Source organism: Manis pentadactyla, chromosome 9 (assembly GCF_030020395.1).
Source record: "Manis pentadactyla isolate mManPen7 chromosome 9, mManPen7.hap1, whole genome shotgun sequence".
NCBI lineage: Eukaryota > Metazoa > Chordata > Mammalia > Pholidota > Manidae > Manis > Manis pentadactyla.
This window is the reverse complement of record NC_080027.1, coordinates 29,281,815-29,299,648: the sequence shown is the minus strand read 5'-3', so window position 1 is coordinate 29,299,648 and position 17,834 is coordinate 29,281,815. Positions and strand designations below refer to the sequence as shown.

The 17,834-nt window shown below is 46.6% G+C and overlaps 1 protein-coding gene across 6 annotated transcripts in view; it reads right to left on the bottom strand.

The window, feature by feature from the left end:
• ME3 (malic enzyme 3) overlaps positions 1-17,834 on the bottom strand; it is a 171,566-nt gene that overhangs the window by 74,582 nt on the left and 79,150 nt on the right. For all 6 annotated transcript variants that reach the window (XM_036906976.2, XM_036906978.2, XM_057507156.1 and 3 more), the window contains one exon: positions 17,172-17,321. In XM_036906976.2, coding sequence (XP_036762871.2) covers positions 17,172-17,321 — 150 coding nt within the window. The remainder of the gene's footprint in view (positions 1-17,171; positions 17,322-17,834) is intronic.

The window sequence follows — 17,834 nt, the reverse complement described above, 5'->3', positions numbered from 1 at the left end:
AAATATAGACAAAAATCTCATGGACATAAACATGAGTGACTTCTTCATGAACATATCTCCCCGGGCAAGGGAAACAAAGGCAAAAATGAACAAGTGGGACTATATCAAGCTAAAAAGCTTCTGTACAGCAAAGGAAACCATCAATAGAACAAAAAGGTATCCTACAGTATGGGAGAACATATTCGTAAATGACAGATCTGATAAAGGATTGACATCCAAAATATATAAAGAGCTCACATGCCTCAACAAACAAAAAGCAAATAATCCAATTAAAAAATGGGCAGAGGAGCTGAATAGACAGTTCTCTAAAAGAAGAAATCCAGATGGCCAACAGGCACCTGAAAAGATGCTCCATGTCGCTAATCATCAGAGAAATGCAAATTAAAACCACAATGAGATATCACCTCACACCAGTAAGGATCGCCATCATTGAAAAGACAAACAACAACAAATGTTGGCGAGGTTGTGGAGAAAGGGGAACCCTCCTACACTGCTGGTGGGAATGTAAATTAGTTCAACCATTGTGGAAAGCAGTAGGGAGGTTCCTCAAAATGCTCAAAATAGAAATACCATTTGACCCAGGAATTCCACTTCTAGGAATTTACCCTAAGAATGCAGCACTCCAGTTTGAAAAAGACAGATGCATCCCTATGTTATCGCTGAACTATTTACAATAGCCAAGAAATGGAAGCAACCTAAATGTCCATCAGTAGATGAATGGATAAAGAAGATGTGGTACATATACACAATGGAATATTATTCAGCCATAAGAAGAAAACAGATTCTACTATTTGCAACAGCATGGATGGAGCTAGAGGGTATTATGCTCAGTGAAATAAGCCATGCAGAGAAAGACAAGTACCAAATGATTTCACTCATCTGTGGAACATAAGAACAAAGAAAACACTGAAGGAACAAAACAGTAGCAGATTTACAGAACTCAAGAATGGACTAAAAGTTACCAAAGGGAAAGGGACTGGGAAGGATGGGAGGGAAGGGAGGGATAAGGGTGGGGAAAAAGAAAGAGGGCATTATGATTAGCATGTATAGTACGTGGGGGGTACGGGGAGGGCTGTGCAACACAGAGAAGACAAGTAGTGATTTTACAGCATCTTACTATGCAGATGGACAGTGACCATGAAGGGGTATGTGGGGGGGACTTGGTGAAGGGGGGAGCCTAGTAAACATAATGTTCTTCATGTAATTGTAGATTAATGATACAAAAAAAAATCCATCTCTATAAGTTTTGTGTGACTATTAAATAAAATAATACAGAGGTCAGTCACAAAGTAGCCTGTCAATAAATCTAACATTGGAAACTAGGTTTACCAAAGTCCAAAAGACACAGAATTTCATGCCATGATTCACAGACAGGGTGACTACATACTCTGGTGCCTATGTCTTGACACAATTATTATTTGTTTTTGTTTTTGTTTTCCACTCTCAGAAATTTACTGATCTGCAAGTTTAGTCTATTAAATCCAATACCGAAAACACTTACTGGGTGGCTCCTACAGAAAGTCAAGCTCATCTTTTTGGCAGCATCATTTGGAATCCTTTCCCTGGGTAGTCATTAATTTTAGTCCTACTAACAAGACAAAGCATCTATGAAGTGGCTTATATCACCCCAGGCTTTTGTTCTCCATGGCTCCTTAGAACAGTCTGCAACATACTCTGTGCCAAATTCTGCAGAGCTGGTGTTGAACCCAGACAAAGAATGGAGCCTTGAAGGTGGCTGACCTGCAAACCTCAGGCTGGTCTTGGCTCTTTTGAGGGCCTGCTTTTGGGCCTTAAGTTAAGTCCTGTCATTTTTATCTCATTGCCATACAGAAAAAGTAGGAAAGAAAGAAAAGAAGCCAACATTTATTTAGCTTCTGCTATGGCCTGAATGTGGCCCCCAAAGGTCATATGTTAAAATCCTAATGCCCAACATGATGGTATTAGGAGGTGGGCCTTTGGAAGGTGACTAGGTCATGAGGGTGGAGCCCTCACGAATGGGATCAGTGCCCTTATAACAGAGGCCCTAGAGAACCCCTTGCCCCTTCTGTCATGTGAGGATACAATAGGTCATCTGCCACCTGGAAGAGAGCCCTCACCCAACCCTGCCAGTGCTCTGATCTCAGATTTCCAACCTCCAGAGCTGTGAGAAATAAACTTCTCTTGTTTATAAGCTACCCAGTCTATGGTATTTTATTATAGCAGCTCAAATGGACTAAGAGAACTCACAGTGGGAACATTCTACAAATGCTACACATTTACTCATCACCACATTCCCATTTCCACAAGAGAACACTGAGGCTGCAAGATGAGATACCATCACTGAGACAGGACGTAGTCTAAGCAGTTCAGAAGCAGGTAGAAGACACTGTGCCCTCATGTCTCTCTTGTTGAAGTTTCAGATGTTTGTAAAACACTAAGTCCTTTAGAACACAGGTTTCTATTAACACAGAAAAAACTGGAATAGTTTTCTAATTGTTTTTTACTATTTTTTTCCTCTCTGGAATTTGCAAATATCATATATTGCTCTAGTGTCTTTGATTATGAGATGCTTTTTTTGGCAGGAGAAACTTGTTCAAGTAGAATTCCAAGGGTTGGGGGAACTTCTCCATCTGTTCTCCTTGAATCAGAAGGATCCTGATAAGGTGTACAAATAGCGGAGGAAGAAAGTGTGGTTTTCATTAAAAAAGAACGTGTGCATGGAAAAGCTGATAAAGAGTACCCTGTATCTCCATCATACCATTAGCTGACTGAACAATTTATAATCAGGAGGGGGAAAAAAAGGCCCCATAGATGGAAATTTCAGCTGAAACTGACACCCCTGTCCAAAAAGCAAATCATTTCAGAATCTGCAAATTCTAATTTTGCAAATCACAGATGCTTCCAATTAGAACAAGGAAGGCTAATGTGGTTTCAGCTGTTACTTGAAAACATTCAAATGTACCAAGAAAACTTAGACAAAGTTGGTACAAAGGAGTTGCTTTTTCTACTGAAATACTTACTCCTCCAAAAATAATAATCATAGAGGCTTCAGGCCCCTTTTCTCTGAGAAGTCACACTTAACACTCTTCATTTTCTTTTATGGTTGTGAACATGGCCCAGACCCATACATGCCTCCACTTTATAAAACAAACAAACACCTTCCTGCCGTCTAGAAGGCCTCCAGTTAATCAGGGTCTCTGGGCAATAAGTATTTTGGAACATGGTTCTGTTCTAACGTGAATTTCTGATTTATCCAAGCAAATAACCATCAAACCTGAGTGCATGAAATTTCGATACCTCTGATGCAGAGGCCCTGCCAATGAGCTGCGTGTTTACAGATATGTGCAAAATCAGGGGAGAAAAAACATCCTTTTTGTTTTTCCAAAGCGTGTTGGAGGAGTAGTCACACATATCTTTTTCCCACTGACTCATAAATCTCTGTAGCTTCACTTTGAGAAATAGGCTATGAACTCAGAATCCCATCAAGACCCAATGTTTAATGGGCCCTTAAGCCAAGGACAAACTGAAATTGTAGAAGCTGAACTCCGTTTTTTGCCAGCATTTATGAGACAATTCTATGGGCAGGCATCTGAGCTCTATCTTGAAACAATTTGTAAGCGAAAGACTCTGCCCACTTTAATTTATCATAAATATTTCTGGAGCTATCACTGCATATTAGTCATGAAAGCTGGAATTTAATAAAGGAGAACAGAATGCAGGACAAAAGTTCACTGGGAAAACATACATAAAGACCTCAGGGACCCTGAGTACTGGAAGCAAATGTGAGAGACAGCTAAGGGCCTCAAATCCAATGTCTGAAAGGGTCACTCACCAGATTTAATTAAAGGAGGTGACGGGCCATTTGACTTAATTTGTCATTAGTTTAGCCTCCGAACTAAATCTCTTTAAAGGAAGGAATCTCAGAAAAACTCAAGATCAGGATGTTCAAGGCCAAGAAAGTATTTGCTTTGATATGACTGGGGAAGTATGTGTTCTCCTCTGATCAGGAGTAAGTCCCAACTGGATGCACTCAATTCAAAACACCACTGTTACTGTGAAGCCTATGAGCACAGGCTCAGGCAGATTTAGACTCAAATCTCAGGTCTACCAATTAGTAGCTGGGCGACCTTGGCAAGTGAGTACATTTGGTCCTCAATGTCCTCATTAGTAAAATAGGGATAATAAAACACTTCTAATATAGCTGTATGTGAGAATCAAAAGAGAAAATGTAGAGAGAGCAGACAGTACAATGTCTGGCACATTTTAAGTGTTTAATAAGTGGAAGCTATTTTTACTATTATTCCATGTAACTTCTCCTAGAGAATCACTCCTCAGGCTTCCCATTAGTAGAACATAAATAAAGCTAAAAAAAGCTGACTTGATCTGAATTTTGTAGGTATGGAGTATATGCTTACAATATTATTGCCTTTTCTCTATTAGAACACCTTTGGTTGATACAGCTAAACTCCAAACTATTAGATGACAGAAACATCAAATGGGGATCTGAATTTGTTCAGGAGAGTGTGCTAATATTGGTGCCATTATGAAAGTTTTTTACTGCTGTGTTGAGAAACAGAGCAGACCCAGTTTTTCTTTGCTGCTGGCTTGTGTAAGCTAAAGTACTCATTCATAAATAAGTTCAGCAACTATTTACTAGACCCCTCTCAGTAACAGGCACCACTCTAGGCACTTGGGTTATTTACTTCAGTTAACCAAACAGACAAAAATCCCTGCCCTTATGGAGCTTCTGTTCATTCATTCTAGTATATGGGAAATGCCATTCTAGGAGGAAAGAAAGGGAAAGGAGAAAAATACAAAGATGAGTAAGAACACTGTCTGATAGGCTGTCTGTCCAACAGAGCAGAGGGCGATGGAACAGATCTGTAAATACCTCCTGGATTCTCAATGCAGCAAGTTCATTAATAGAGTATAGCTGAGGCCACTGTGGACAGATGAAGAGGGAGCAAACTATTCTTCAAGGCAGGAGGACCGTGACTAAGGAGGTGGCCAGAGATGAAGACATTTGGGATGGGTGTTAAAGGGCAAGCAGGAGTTTGTCACTGTGCAAGCAAGAGCATCGGGCAAAACAAACATCTGCCAGTTCCTGTCAATTAGTGAAGCGTTTGGTAGAACGTAAGATGAAAAGGAAGTACAATGTCTAAAGAGCTTCTTTTGGAAACTCAACTGTTACCAATCATGGATGAAAGTCTGTTTTTTGTTTTGTTTTTAAACCAGAACTAAGTAGAAAACAGCCTTTATTTTCCCTAAGTTTTCCCATCAGTTGAGAACTTGAGTCAGCTCTAGCTTGCATTTGATTTCTGGTCCTCTGTGCTGACCCACAGTAGAGTTTGTGAAAATATGGTCTGTGTGCTACCAGTGTGTCGTGTCCCCTCTTGGTCTAGGTTTGACCTGATTTAAAGCTCTATGATCTCGTCACACATGTAGGGTGCAAAGGGAGGCAAAATTGCAGATATGCAGAGCTCTCCTAAGAGTTCATCAATTCTCTCTCTTCACAGACAGGGCCCCACGTCAGCCTTCCCAGACAGATGTGACTCTTTTCAAAGGCCTCCTAGGAGTAGGGAGTTATCTGGGAGTTCTGGGGAGAGGGTGGGCTGCAGGCGGCATACAGGTCACATCTGTGTTGACTGTGCAGGTGCTTTTAAAATTGGAGGCCATTAAATATCCCAACACTACTTCCCAACAAGGGTGTATCATGGGAGCTGAGCCATGAAGTGCGGTGTGTTCTTGCTCTGTGCCCAGAAAGCTCTGCCTGGGCAGGTGGGAAGGACCTGTCCCAGTGCCAGCCCTGGCTCTCCTCCTCTCTAACTGGCCCTTTGAAGTGGCACTGCAGTTCACAGCCCTGCTTTACCTCATCTGCCCGCAGGGGACTCCAGGAAGACGGACGCCCAGCCGATTCCCGCATATTCCTGCTGCTGATTTCAGTGCGTCTAAGCAACACACTTGCTTTGCTGCTGTGGGCAGGGCCTGTCATGGGCATGGGATTCAGAAAAGCGGAGTTTCAGCAGGGCGGGGCTGGAGGGAGGGCTAACCAGGAGGGGGAGGCCTTGGAATCCAATAGTCTTGGATTTGAATCCTGCCACTTCCCAGGCAGAGGGCTCTTGGCAAGCCTACCAACACCATGCCACAGGCCAACGTGCTGGTGAGTCCTCTGTCCTGGAGGTGCTCCATCACCAGGGAGAAGTGGCCTGTGAGGGTGGGGGCAGCCAGAGGAGCCTCAAGGCCTGCAGCCTGGCTGGCTCTACCATGTACTCGATGAGAAGCCTCTTTCAGGTTACCTTGACTCTCAGTGTCTGTTTCCTCTTCATGAAAACAGGCCTAATAATCACACACACCACAAAGAAGTGTTGTGGCGTCTAAATGAGTGCGGCACCTAGAAAAGTGCCTGGCGCCTTGGAAGCTCTGCGTATCAAGGGGAGCTCCGTTAGGTGGCAGACGTGAGTCAGTGGGGAAGGGGCATTACTTTCAGCTGTAGGTAACAGAAAACTTGGACTCAGCTGGCTGGAAAGTGGCAATTTATGTCCACCAGAAGTATTATTAGTTCACAAATTTATAACAAGAAGTCCAGGGGTAGGCAGCCCCCAAATTTGTTTATTTAGTGGCTCAACAATGTCACCGAAGATGCAGGCTCCTCACCTCGCCATCCTTGGCATTACAAGCCTGGCCCGCAGGGCTGTTCTCCTCATGGCTATAGGACGATTACCAAAGTTCCAGCATCCCAGGCAGACATGAAGACGTCCAGGGAAGAAGGTGCTCTCTTGGGGTGAGAAAAACCTTCCCAGAAGTCGTCAGGCTGATTACCCTCACATCTATTCAGCCAGAACAGTCACAGGCAAGGGGGCCTCACTATGAATGGCTGGGATTAATTAGGACCCACGGCTTAGTGCTGAGAAGGGCCAAGACTTCCTCAAAGCTCTCTTAGGGGAAGAAAGATAGCTAAGAAACCCTGGGGTTTTGTTAAGAAGGAGGAAAGAGCAGCAGCATGTCGTGTGCATTCCCAGTCCCGAAAGTCAGTGATTCTTGGCTTGCCCCACCTGTCTGGCCTCTGCAGTTCCTCCTGCTTGGAACTCATCCAGGCTGTCTTTGTTGGCCAGGAAATGTGCTGGGCCATATTCCCCCAATGTGAATCAGAATCTGTTTGTCAAGATTTAGATCCAGAACCAACAACTCAGTGGAGAGATTTCTTACCATCATGAATTATCTCCAGACTTTCCAAGGAAGCTAGACAATTCATACCACACTTTCCTGATTGGCTTACACTGCCTGGGCCCTGCTCTTCTCTGTGGGGCTGTAAACTCCTGAAGGTTAGGGACCACGAATAAACCGTCTTATTCCATTTGGCTCTTCCATGTACTTGTGGTGGCCATGGTACTGAAACAATGCTGTGGAACCTAATCAGAAAACGGTCTTCAAGTGCCATCTTTGGTAGGTGCCTGAAGGTACTATGCTCGGTCCCATAGACCACACAGAACAACAAGACAGTTTCCACCTTGAGGTCTGTGGTCCGGGACAGGAGCTGATGTGGTAAGTTGTGTGAAGGTGGAATACATTTTCTACCAGTGACACTATTTGTCCCTTCATGTTTTTTTACTTGCCTACTTGCAGGAACCTTTAGACAATGCTGAGCCTGTACTGGGGTACCCTGCCTGAGCCTTGTTTCCATCTCCAGCACCCAGACAGAATCTTTTTGTTCTATTCCTTCCCATCCCTCTCCCATTCACACAAACCCTATCCTTCCTAAGTCCCAATCCCTAGAGTCTTGAGAAATACTGGTTTAAGATTAATTCCTAAGAAAGCAGCTCATAAAATTGTCAGTGGTACTCCTCCAGAGCACATGGGAAATCTGAAGGATTCCTAGAAGGGCAGTGAGCCAGCAGAAGGACATGAATATAACAATGGGTCTTAGGGTTTGTTTTTTTGTGGCAAGGCAGCATTCACTTTTCTTTAAGAAATTCTACAACCATGATCCTCTACTCTTCCTCTAGTCCAGAGCCTTTCAAAACATTTGCACTGTGTACTGGATCTCTTAAGAAGCCACTCTTTTTGGACTAAATGGAACTGAGCAAACACAGCCTCAGTGCATCTTACAGGTCAATGGGAAGTCAAGGTTATTTGAGGAAAGGCCTACTTAACTCCTGCCTATATGTACGTATTTCCTTCTCAGTAAGGAAATTCTCCCACACCTAGTCTCTTGATCACCCCAGCTGGCACTGAGGAGGAAAAGGACAGAGTCAGATAAAAAAGAAACAAAAATCAGTTTGTTTAAATTGCCAGGGAACCCTGCCTTTGGCAAAAGGAAGTCAAAGCCAGAACATCCTGTTAATAAAGCTAATCTGCTTCCAGCTCAAGCAGAAAAATATAATCTTTGCATCTGTGTGGGGCTGCTCAACCATCCCCCCTCCTCTCTTGGCCCCTACACCCAACCTCACGGATGGCTGAGGGGCATCCTCTGTCCCCACTCAGCAAGCTGTTTCTTCTGGAAGCGAAGTCCTAGGTAGGTCACATGCAATTCAGTTCAAAGTCACTTTTTTGTATGTAAATCTTCAAATTCCTCTAAAAAATAATAAGCCAATTCCCTCAGTAATTGAAAGCCATGTAATCCAGACACAAAAATAAATGCTCCCTTTCTCCTCCATCTCTTTCAGTTCCAAAGTGTTTCAGTGATGCGGGATCCAGAGCCAATGTAACTTACTCCACCTGCCATTCGTGTCAGATTTTAGCTGAACAACCTCATGCTTTGGAAGGACTCCTCATGTCACCTTCCTTAGATCTGTTCCAGCATCAGTTCCTGCGCCATGGCATGGAGCAACCCGTGCGAGACTGTGATCTGCCCAGCTGGTCTTTCTGGGGAGGTGCCCGTAAGAGAGTCAGAGCTCTCAGCTAAAATGACATCTCTGTAGGGGAGGCTGCAAGCTTCTTCTTGTCAGGAAATGAAAAGTATGTGTGTTCACCTACTTTTGCTTTTCCTCCCTTAAATGCCAGAAACCTGAGGCCAAATTTATAGCCATACTGCTCTAATCTGCTCAAAAATACAGACTGTAAGTGCTGGAGGAAGCCCCTGAGATAACCTGATGAAATCCTCTTGTCTACAAGACGAGGAAATGGAAGCCCAGAAAGGGGGAGGAATTTACTGAAAGCTACACTGGTAAAGCTGGGATCAGAACCTTTATTTCATGACTCCCAGTTCTTTCTACTAATGCACAGCAGGGCCTGAAAGAATCTGTGTCTTCTGCTTCGTTTGGATGGTCTCTATTCATTCTCCTGTGAGAAACTTTTTGCCAGGCTTTAATCCCATGGTTTTCAAAGTGTGGTCCCTACCCCAGCCGTATCCGAAACACCTGGAACTTGCTAGCCATGTCAGTTCCCGGAATATGTGTTGCATCAAGCCCTCCAGGGGATTCTGACTCATGTTGGAGTTTGAGATGCTCTACTTTAATCTGTTAGCCTCCTCCAGCCCATCAGCAACGGGATCAGGGCTCGAATCAGATCCATTGAACCTCACAGCTCTTTGTCGGTCTGGCTCTTCTCCTTTGAGGGCAGAGGTTCACTTAAGTTACCTCTGGGGAAAAAGAGTTTATTGTGCATTTGTGGGCAGGAACTGGCCTGGAAAGCTCTCCTGGGCTGAGGCAGCTCTAGGGACCCCACTCGCTCTGTTTTTCCTCCTCCTTTCCCATCCCATCTCCTCTCTCCACAGATCTAGGCCTTTTCTTCCTAGCTTTTTTCTGTTCCTTCCATAGCTGGCATTTGCCTTTGTCTACCACGACCTGACTCTAAAGTCTAAACCACAGCATCCTTTTTGCCTTAACTTCTCTTCATAACTGGAAAATTCTTTCCTTAAAACTTTCCCCTTTGTCAGCTCAAATTCCCAAAAAGGATTTCAGCTGGCCCAGCTCATCATTTGAGTCAGGCCACCCTGGTTACACGCTCACCGGAATGATCGGTCACCTTTGGTCTGATGCTTTTTCCTGTCTAATCAACTATTGACATAGGGGGGAGCATGCAGCTTGGGGGGGTGGAAGGGGCTCTGTGCAGTGACAGAAGCTTCAGAAGGAAACTGGAAGAGAGCTGAGGAAAGGACATGCGAGTTCCCTCCACTCACCCTGTGAATGAGACATGAGGGGACTTGGCAGTGGGCTCAGCAGCTGGCTTACTGAGGGCTGAGCTGGAGATGAAGGTTCTATTCTCTATCACGACCCTCATCTGCAATCTACTGCCAGACTTGGGTGGCCTGGAAAATATGGGCTGCAGGTTATCAACTCCCTAAAAGTCACAGACAATGCAAGCTGGAAGGAGCTTCAAAGATCACCCAGCTCAGTGGTTCTTCTCAGCCAGAGCTGCCCATGAGAGTCCCTGGGAAGCTTTTGGAAACTGAAGTTGCCTGGGCCGCACTCCAGGGATTCTGGTTTCAGGCTCCCCAGAGGTTTTGAATGCACAGTTGTCACTGAGAACTAGTGCTCTAACTTGACCCTCTTAACTTTACAGGCGGGAAAATCAGGCTCGGCTACATAATGTGACCATGGCTCACTTAAAGATCTCAGGTCTAACTTGGTGACAGAGTTGAGGTTATTTGATCATAAATGCTTTTAGCTGGAAGAGATCACAGACACCATGCAATCCAACCCAATCCCTTTGATTTGAGGCTAAGAAGCTAAGTGACTTGCCTACGGAGTCACAGCCAGAAAGGTGGGTGGCAAGGGCTAGAACCTGGTGTCCTGCCTCCCGTCTTGGTGCTCTGCTCCTAACAGCAAGGGTGGAGGACTACAAGGGCCAGGAGAGCAGCAGAGCAGACTCGGCTGCAGTCCTTGTGCTTGCTCTGCTCCAGGGAGCCCTTCCACTTGGCAGAGGAACCTGGGCGTGATTGGATGTGGAGCAGGCTTGGCTACAGGAATCAGCACTTTGGTACCCTGAGGATGGAAGGAGGCAGCTGGTCTGATGATGCAAATCCTTGTTTTCTACCTGCCTCCCAATTATGCTGGGGGCAGGGGGAGGGGGAGGGTGTTCCTGATCCACTGGCAGCTGGGCTGGGGTCCAGATCAGGATGTGTCAGGGGTCTTAAGACATCTGCTGAGATAAGGTGGTTTTTGTTTTCCAGAGCGGCTCTGGTCAAGGTGTTGGCACCTTTTGGTCCCATGAGTGGCCAGAAGTGGCTTAAGTGGGCATGTAGAAAGCAGAGGCATGCGCCCCAGGGGTCCCTCTGTGTGTGTGTATGTGGGTGGAGGTGACTGCAGATAAAAAGGTTCCAGTGTAAAAAAAAAAAATGAGGCAAGGGCTCACCAGACATAGTGAGTGGGAAGAAGGAAACCCCGAGGAGGTGAGCGTGAGCCTTAACCCCAGCCTTTTATGGGGATTGCAGGGAGGACGAAGAGAGAAAAAGTTCTGCCCCTTTAGGCTTGTGAGAACCTTTACAATTGATAAAGCACATTCATACACATTTAGCCTACCTGAATTTCACAACAGCCCCCCAAGGCGGCCAGTTCCTGGGGGCCAGGCTAGGGGAACGGGAGTAGCCGGGCTCCGAGGCCACATGGTTATGATGGGAGAGCTGACCCACTCCCTCTGGACTGCAGCCCAGGGCTCAGCCCGCGGTGGTATGCTGCCCTCCCAAGTGTGTGTGTGTGTGTGTCCCTCATGGCTGCAGACTGGTCATGCAAGGGAGTTTTCATGAGGGGAAGACCACAAGTGGTTTTCTCTGAGGTGTCACGTTTCCCAGGGCCACAAAAAGCTCAACTGTAAAAGGAAAAATACAGAGAATTGCCTCTGGGTCAGCTGCAATGGCTTAGACATGTTACTCTTAGTTTTCATCTGGGTAGAGTAACAAGCACCTTGTAGGGTTGTTGTTTATCAGAGACAAAGTACATGAAGAGCCTGGCCTAGGGCCTGCACGGCTTCTAAGCCTCCAATCAGTGGTAGCTGTTGATATTCTGTGCATGTTCCTGACGTGTGTGCAGAAACCCACCTGTCTGCAGATGAGAGAAACAACAGCCTGGCTAAGGGCCAAGGGCTGCCCACTTTGTCCAAACCCAAATGTCATCCACAGAGCCCCTGATGAGTGAAACCAAGTCCCACTTCCTACCCTCACCTTTCAAGCTCATGCCAGTCCTATAAACACGTACCTGCTACTGGATTTGCTCCTTAAGCACAAATACAGATCATTCAAGGCCTGAAGCGAACAACAGAGCATGGTGGCATTTCAGAAGCCTGAGATGCACTATAGGTTTACAGTTTAGGCTCTTGGGTGACAGAGTCAGATGACAGGTCCGGGAGGTGGAGGGTCAGGCAGGTCACAGCTGCTGAGCACTTGCTAGCGGCGGGCCCTTTACATGTAGAATCTCACCGAACCCTCATGAGCAGGTGCAGAGTGGGCAGTATTCCCACTTTACACATGAAGAGACTGAGTGGATGTTAAGTTAATTGTCAAAAGTCATCAGGAATTGGGATTCAAGGCCAAGTCTGCCTGGCTTCAAAATCCTCACTCTTTCCACTGCCCAGAGCCCAGCCCTCATCCCACATCCAGACTGGACCCCACATGGAGGCTGGGAAATGTTAGGTCCACAGGTGTGTGTGAGTAGCCTAGAGCCCAAGAGGAAAGGAAGGTGAACACAGGGCTAGTCAAGAGGTAGGCAGCCTGGGGAAAGGAGAGTATCTGCTCATCCTGGACAGCAAACTACACCATACTGGCTTCTTCCCCAAGCCCCTCTGTGCGTGAACTGCATTCTGGCCTACCTGGCCTCACCTCTGGCTTTTCCTCTTCCAAGTCACACACTAATGACCTTCAGGAGGCATTCCTTCAAGCCAGGCTAACTAGGATGCACGGCTCACAGAGGCACGTGCGGAGGGTATGAGGCACGAAGGGGCAGAGGAGGCCTCACGGAGCCCAGAACGTCTGCTGGGTCTCACCTGCCCAGGCTACTCGGGCATCTCCTTCAAGGCTGTGAGGCCATGCAGAGCCCCAAGGCATGCTGGAGGTTCAACTTGAGCATCAGCTGGACCCAATTAGCTTTGGTGGGGACCAGGCCCTCCCACAGAGGACTCCATTGTTGCAGAAGCTGAGATGGAGCTGGCTTTCTCTGCTTGGCCTTGGAGCGGTCCTCCCTTCAGGTGCTAATCCATAAAGCCATTCTGAGCCAGGCCTCAGAAGCAGCTCAGGGCTAGGGTGGAGCCCCAACTCTCATTTCCCTCAGGAGCAAGGCAGGTGTGGAATCAACACTTGGAAAGCAGCCAAATGGAAACCCGGAGCAACAGCTCAGCATGCCACACGTCAAATAACTTAACTGTGTAATCATCATGCAAGACGCGGGTACATCTGTACGTACCAGGAGCATGAAGGATGAATCTGAGATGATGGTTCAGGCTGCCCAGGCCCACCTCGGCCCCACCCTGCTGCAGGCCCAAGGTCTGGCTGGAACACTCCCTATCAGGAGAGGCTCTGGAGTGGCACTAGTAATCCCCACCTTAGATCCCTTGTCAAGCAAGCACCCCAGAAGCGGCAAGGGCACCCAGCCCCGACCTACACCCACCAAATGCACACAGTCCTGAACTACCACCCAGTACAGTGGATATTCTGCTTTAGACCACCTGGGTTTGCATTCCGGCTTTGCTGGCTATGAGCTGTGTATCTCGGGCCAAGTTATTTCTCTGTGCCTTAGTTTTCCCATCTGCAAGTGGGATGATAATGGTACCTACATTTTAGGGGGTTGCGGTAATCAAATGTGTTAATATATGTAAAGATTTTTGGAAGCTGCCTGGCCTCTAGCAAGCCATTTCTATGATTATGCTTTTCTCCTGCTCCAGTGCAACTGCAGGTCCCCTGCTATGACTATCGCACGCCTGTTTTCCCCAGCACATGTCCAGCTTCTGCAGTATCCTTGCTGCACCCACTCAGGGCTGACCTGGCCCTCTGGGCTCAGGGAGTTGACAGGGCCCTGTTTCCAGTTGTACGGACCCCTCTCAGCTGCCATGACCCTCTGCACTGCTGACCCACTGGAAGATGGCCAGTGGGGCCTGGGCCCGCGTGTGAAAGGAGTGGAAGGAAACCAAGCACCTCCTCTCTGCTGGGCAGAACCACTGGCCAATTCTACCATGCCCCTTCACTCTCCTGTTTCACCCACCACGAGGTCCCAGAGGCCTTACATTCAAGCAAGGGAGAGGTAAGTGTGCCTGGAGCACTATAGATACTTTTTGTCTCAGTTCTTTGCATTTATCTTTCATGGTCCAGTCCAATTGTCAGCTCTTAGGGGTGGCTCTCCCTGACTCCCACAGCCACTATTCTGACTTCACCAACTGCTTGCCAAGTGTGGTCCTGGACAAGTTTCTTTCCTTTGGCCGTTTGCATTTCCTCATCTGAGAAGGGCAGATACCGTTACCACACTAACCTTACAGGACACTGGGAGGATCTACTCTAAGTCAATGGATGTAAGAGGCCTGGCTTCCCTCCCCTTGCCCTCCTTGACAGCACAGGAGATGGGGAGATACCCAGGTCTGCTGACTACCTGGGTGTCTACAGGGCCTGCAGAACCAAGCTCTTTGCTGGAATGGCCCTTCCTTCCTTCTCTACCCTATGGGATTCCTATTTAACCTTCAAGGACAGGCTCAAATGTCATCTCTTCTTTGAAACATTCCTGCTGTCCCCAGGGAAACTAACTTTTCCTCTTCTTTGAACTCCTGTAATTTTTTGTCCCTATTACACTTTTATTGTCTTTTAACTTTTATTATATTTAACTTATATTGCCTGGCCCCTCACTGTGCTGGTGAATTGTCTGAGGTCAGGAACCATATTTTTTTCTTTGAGGGTAACTTCACAGTATGTAAATGATGACCAGCATCTAACAGTTGCTCCACAAATGTTCCATAACTGAAATTCAGTCTGGTCCATTCCCTGTAGCCTGGAGTGGGCTCTGGAAGCAAATCCCACCTTCAGGGGCCTGTTGCATATACAGGGTCCTGGATTTGATACTAGTTCATATGGAACCAACAACTGATAACAACTACAATCTAGTCCACAGATTCTGTGGAGAAGGGCTCCCACATCGCCTGGGAGTGGGAGAGGGAAGTGTGATTTCCTTAGGATCTCAGCTGCGAGCTAGAGGCACTGAGCCATGCCATATGGGCTAAAGGAAGCAGTGGGTTCTGAAGAGCCAAACAGTGTCTGTAGTTAACCATATTAGTTCATTACATGTTCAATGACTCCGTTTTCATTGTAAACATTTAAAAGTGCATAGGTACGTTAATACTCCATATTCAGCAATCCTTCCTTCTTCTTACAATGGTTACTACAGGAAAACATGCCACATGATCACATTTTATACTCAGTGATTGTTGAGGTAGTTGGCATTACTACCTCCACTTCATAAATGTGGAAATTAAGGCTGAGAGAGCTAAGAAAGTTGCCCAAGGTCAAGGAGACTAAAACGTAGCTGACTAAAACCAGCTCTTCTCAGCTAGTCCACAACACTATTTCCTGGTTTAGGGTCGATTGCTTGGCCCACCCTGGTCTAGAATACACAAGAGGATCTGACATGTTTCCTACCCCTCAATAAACTTGTGTGCTAGTAGAGGAGGCTGATATACAAATAATTACAAACATACACCAGGAAAAATAAGACTAGGGAATAGAAGTGTGTGTAATGGGTTGTGAGGGGGCTGAGAGGGGAGTGGTCAGCTCAGCCTGGGGTGGCTCAGGGATGGCTCCTCAGGGAAGCTGATGCTGGGTGTGGGCCTTGAAAGAGAATCTGAATTGTGATGCACAGAGAACAAGGAAAGGAGAGGATGCAGGCTTGAAGCAGGGGGACCACATGTGCTCAGGCACGAGGTGGAGAATGCCAGGTGTACTCGGGCACGGAGAATGGCTCCACGCAGGTAGCATATGGGAGCATGAGCTGGGCCGTGACAGCTTTTTTTCATCAAAGGGTCATACTTGTTTCTCTGAGCCCTTGGGGACTGCTGACGGCCTCGGAGGAGAGAATGACATGAGCTGACCTTCATTGTGTAGGAGAGAGGCCCTGGAAGGATGATGTCTGAGTAGGAACAGAGGTCCCACATCCTTCAGAACTACTGTGGGGCCTCAGTGCAAGGCTGCCCCTCCCAGAAGCGCAGTTGTTCTCAGTGATGAGGATGTGTCTGCTTCAACAGCTGGACACCCCCATGGAGATGAGGTCTATTATGCTCTCCTCTGCCAAGGAACATAGTGATAGCAGGGAAGGAAGAAAACTGGCATTGGGGACACGCTGTGCTTGGCCTGTCATGCTCATCCCAGATGCTGGCTTCAGAGCTGGAAGACTTTTTCCAAAGCAAAAAATATTCTAGATTCATGATTGCATGTTCCTCACATAGCACATGATTTGTAAACATGAATTTATAAATTCTATGTAAATGTAAATTACAACATGCACTCTATGTCACCTCTGTACTGTGTGCTGTTTATTTACATATCCTATCCTAATACACCCTAAAACAATGTTCCATTATATATAATAAGCCCAGGCAGCACTTTCATCCTTAGGGCTAGAACTACGCATATCAGTTCAAGGCACCCTACACTGAGGACCTTTTGAAAATCTTCCCATGTTTCCTTTTTAATTTTTAAAAATATATATTCTGAACTCATCATGAAAAAAACCATGCAATCTCTTTAGAAAATTGGCCCCCAATTCTCTGGTTCTGAAAGAAAACGCAGTGCCAGATTTTTGCCTAATAAATTGACATTTTAAGTGGAATCTGCATCAAGCCCAAATGAGGAATACCAGTTCTCTGAGTCAGCAAAAGAATTCAGTCTTTGGTATCCAACACTCCATTATTCATTGGGCCAAACTGGCAGGAGAGCTGTCTGCACTCAGGAGATGGCCAGAAAGCAGGGGGTGCTGGGGGCAGAGGTGGTAGGCAGGTAGTGGGAGAGAAACAATCTGAAATACTTCTCGGGCCAACTCTGAATAACATGTTAGGCATTTATTATTCAGAAGTGGAGAGGCTTTGCTCTCCCCTTGCTAGATACTTCTCGGCTCATTTCTCTGCTTACAGGGTCATTTTCCTGAGCAAGTGCTTAAAATCAAAAGGCTCACTGGGCCACTGGCCCCATCAGGAATAGCCTCTATAGCCCCGGTAAGCAAGGTCAGAGGGGTGAATTGACTCCCCTCTCTGACTCAGCCCCTCCCTGAGCCCTAGCCCCCAGAATGGCTCACCGGGGCCTGCGGAAGGTCAGGCCATAGTGCTGACAGGCCAGCCCCACGGTGGGTGTGTACACGATGGGCATGAATTTCTCCACATCTGATGTCAGCACTCGGTAGAAGAGCTTCTCGTTCCGGTCTTGGAGTGTCATGAGAATGATGTACCTTAGAAAGGGAGGAAGGAACCAAGCTGAGACAGGGACACTGTACGTGGCAGCCTGGAGGTCCCTTCATGAAAAGGCCCAGGGCTCCCACTCAGCCACTTACGAGGCATTCACAGGCAATCGCCATCTCCCCCAGGCATGTGTCCCACTGTGGCTGAAATGTGGAGAATATTTTGGGCTGTACGGTGCTTATTATTATACACAGTGTAGGTTCTATTCTAAATATGTGTATTAACTCATTTAAAACTCCCAACGATTTGTGAGGTAGGTACTATGATTCTGGCTATTTCAGAGACAAGGAGACCGAGGCATAGAGAAATGAAATGACTTGCCCAAGGTCCCATGGCAGCATAGGGGTTTGGACCTGAGCATTTTGACTCCTGAATCTGTGCTCTCAGCCATGCTGCCTGAAGGCCAGTTATGTACCAGGATGTGGACATTAATGATGACAACAGAAAAATAACATTCTGGGGTGGAGTAGGGTCAGGGAAAATACTGGGCATACCAGATGGAT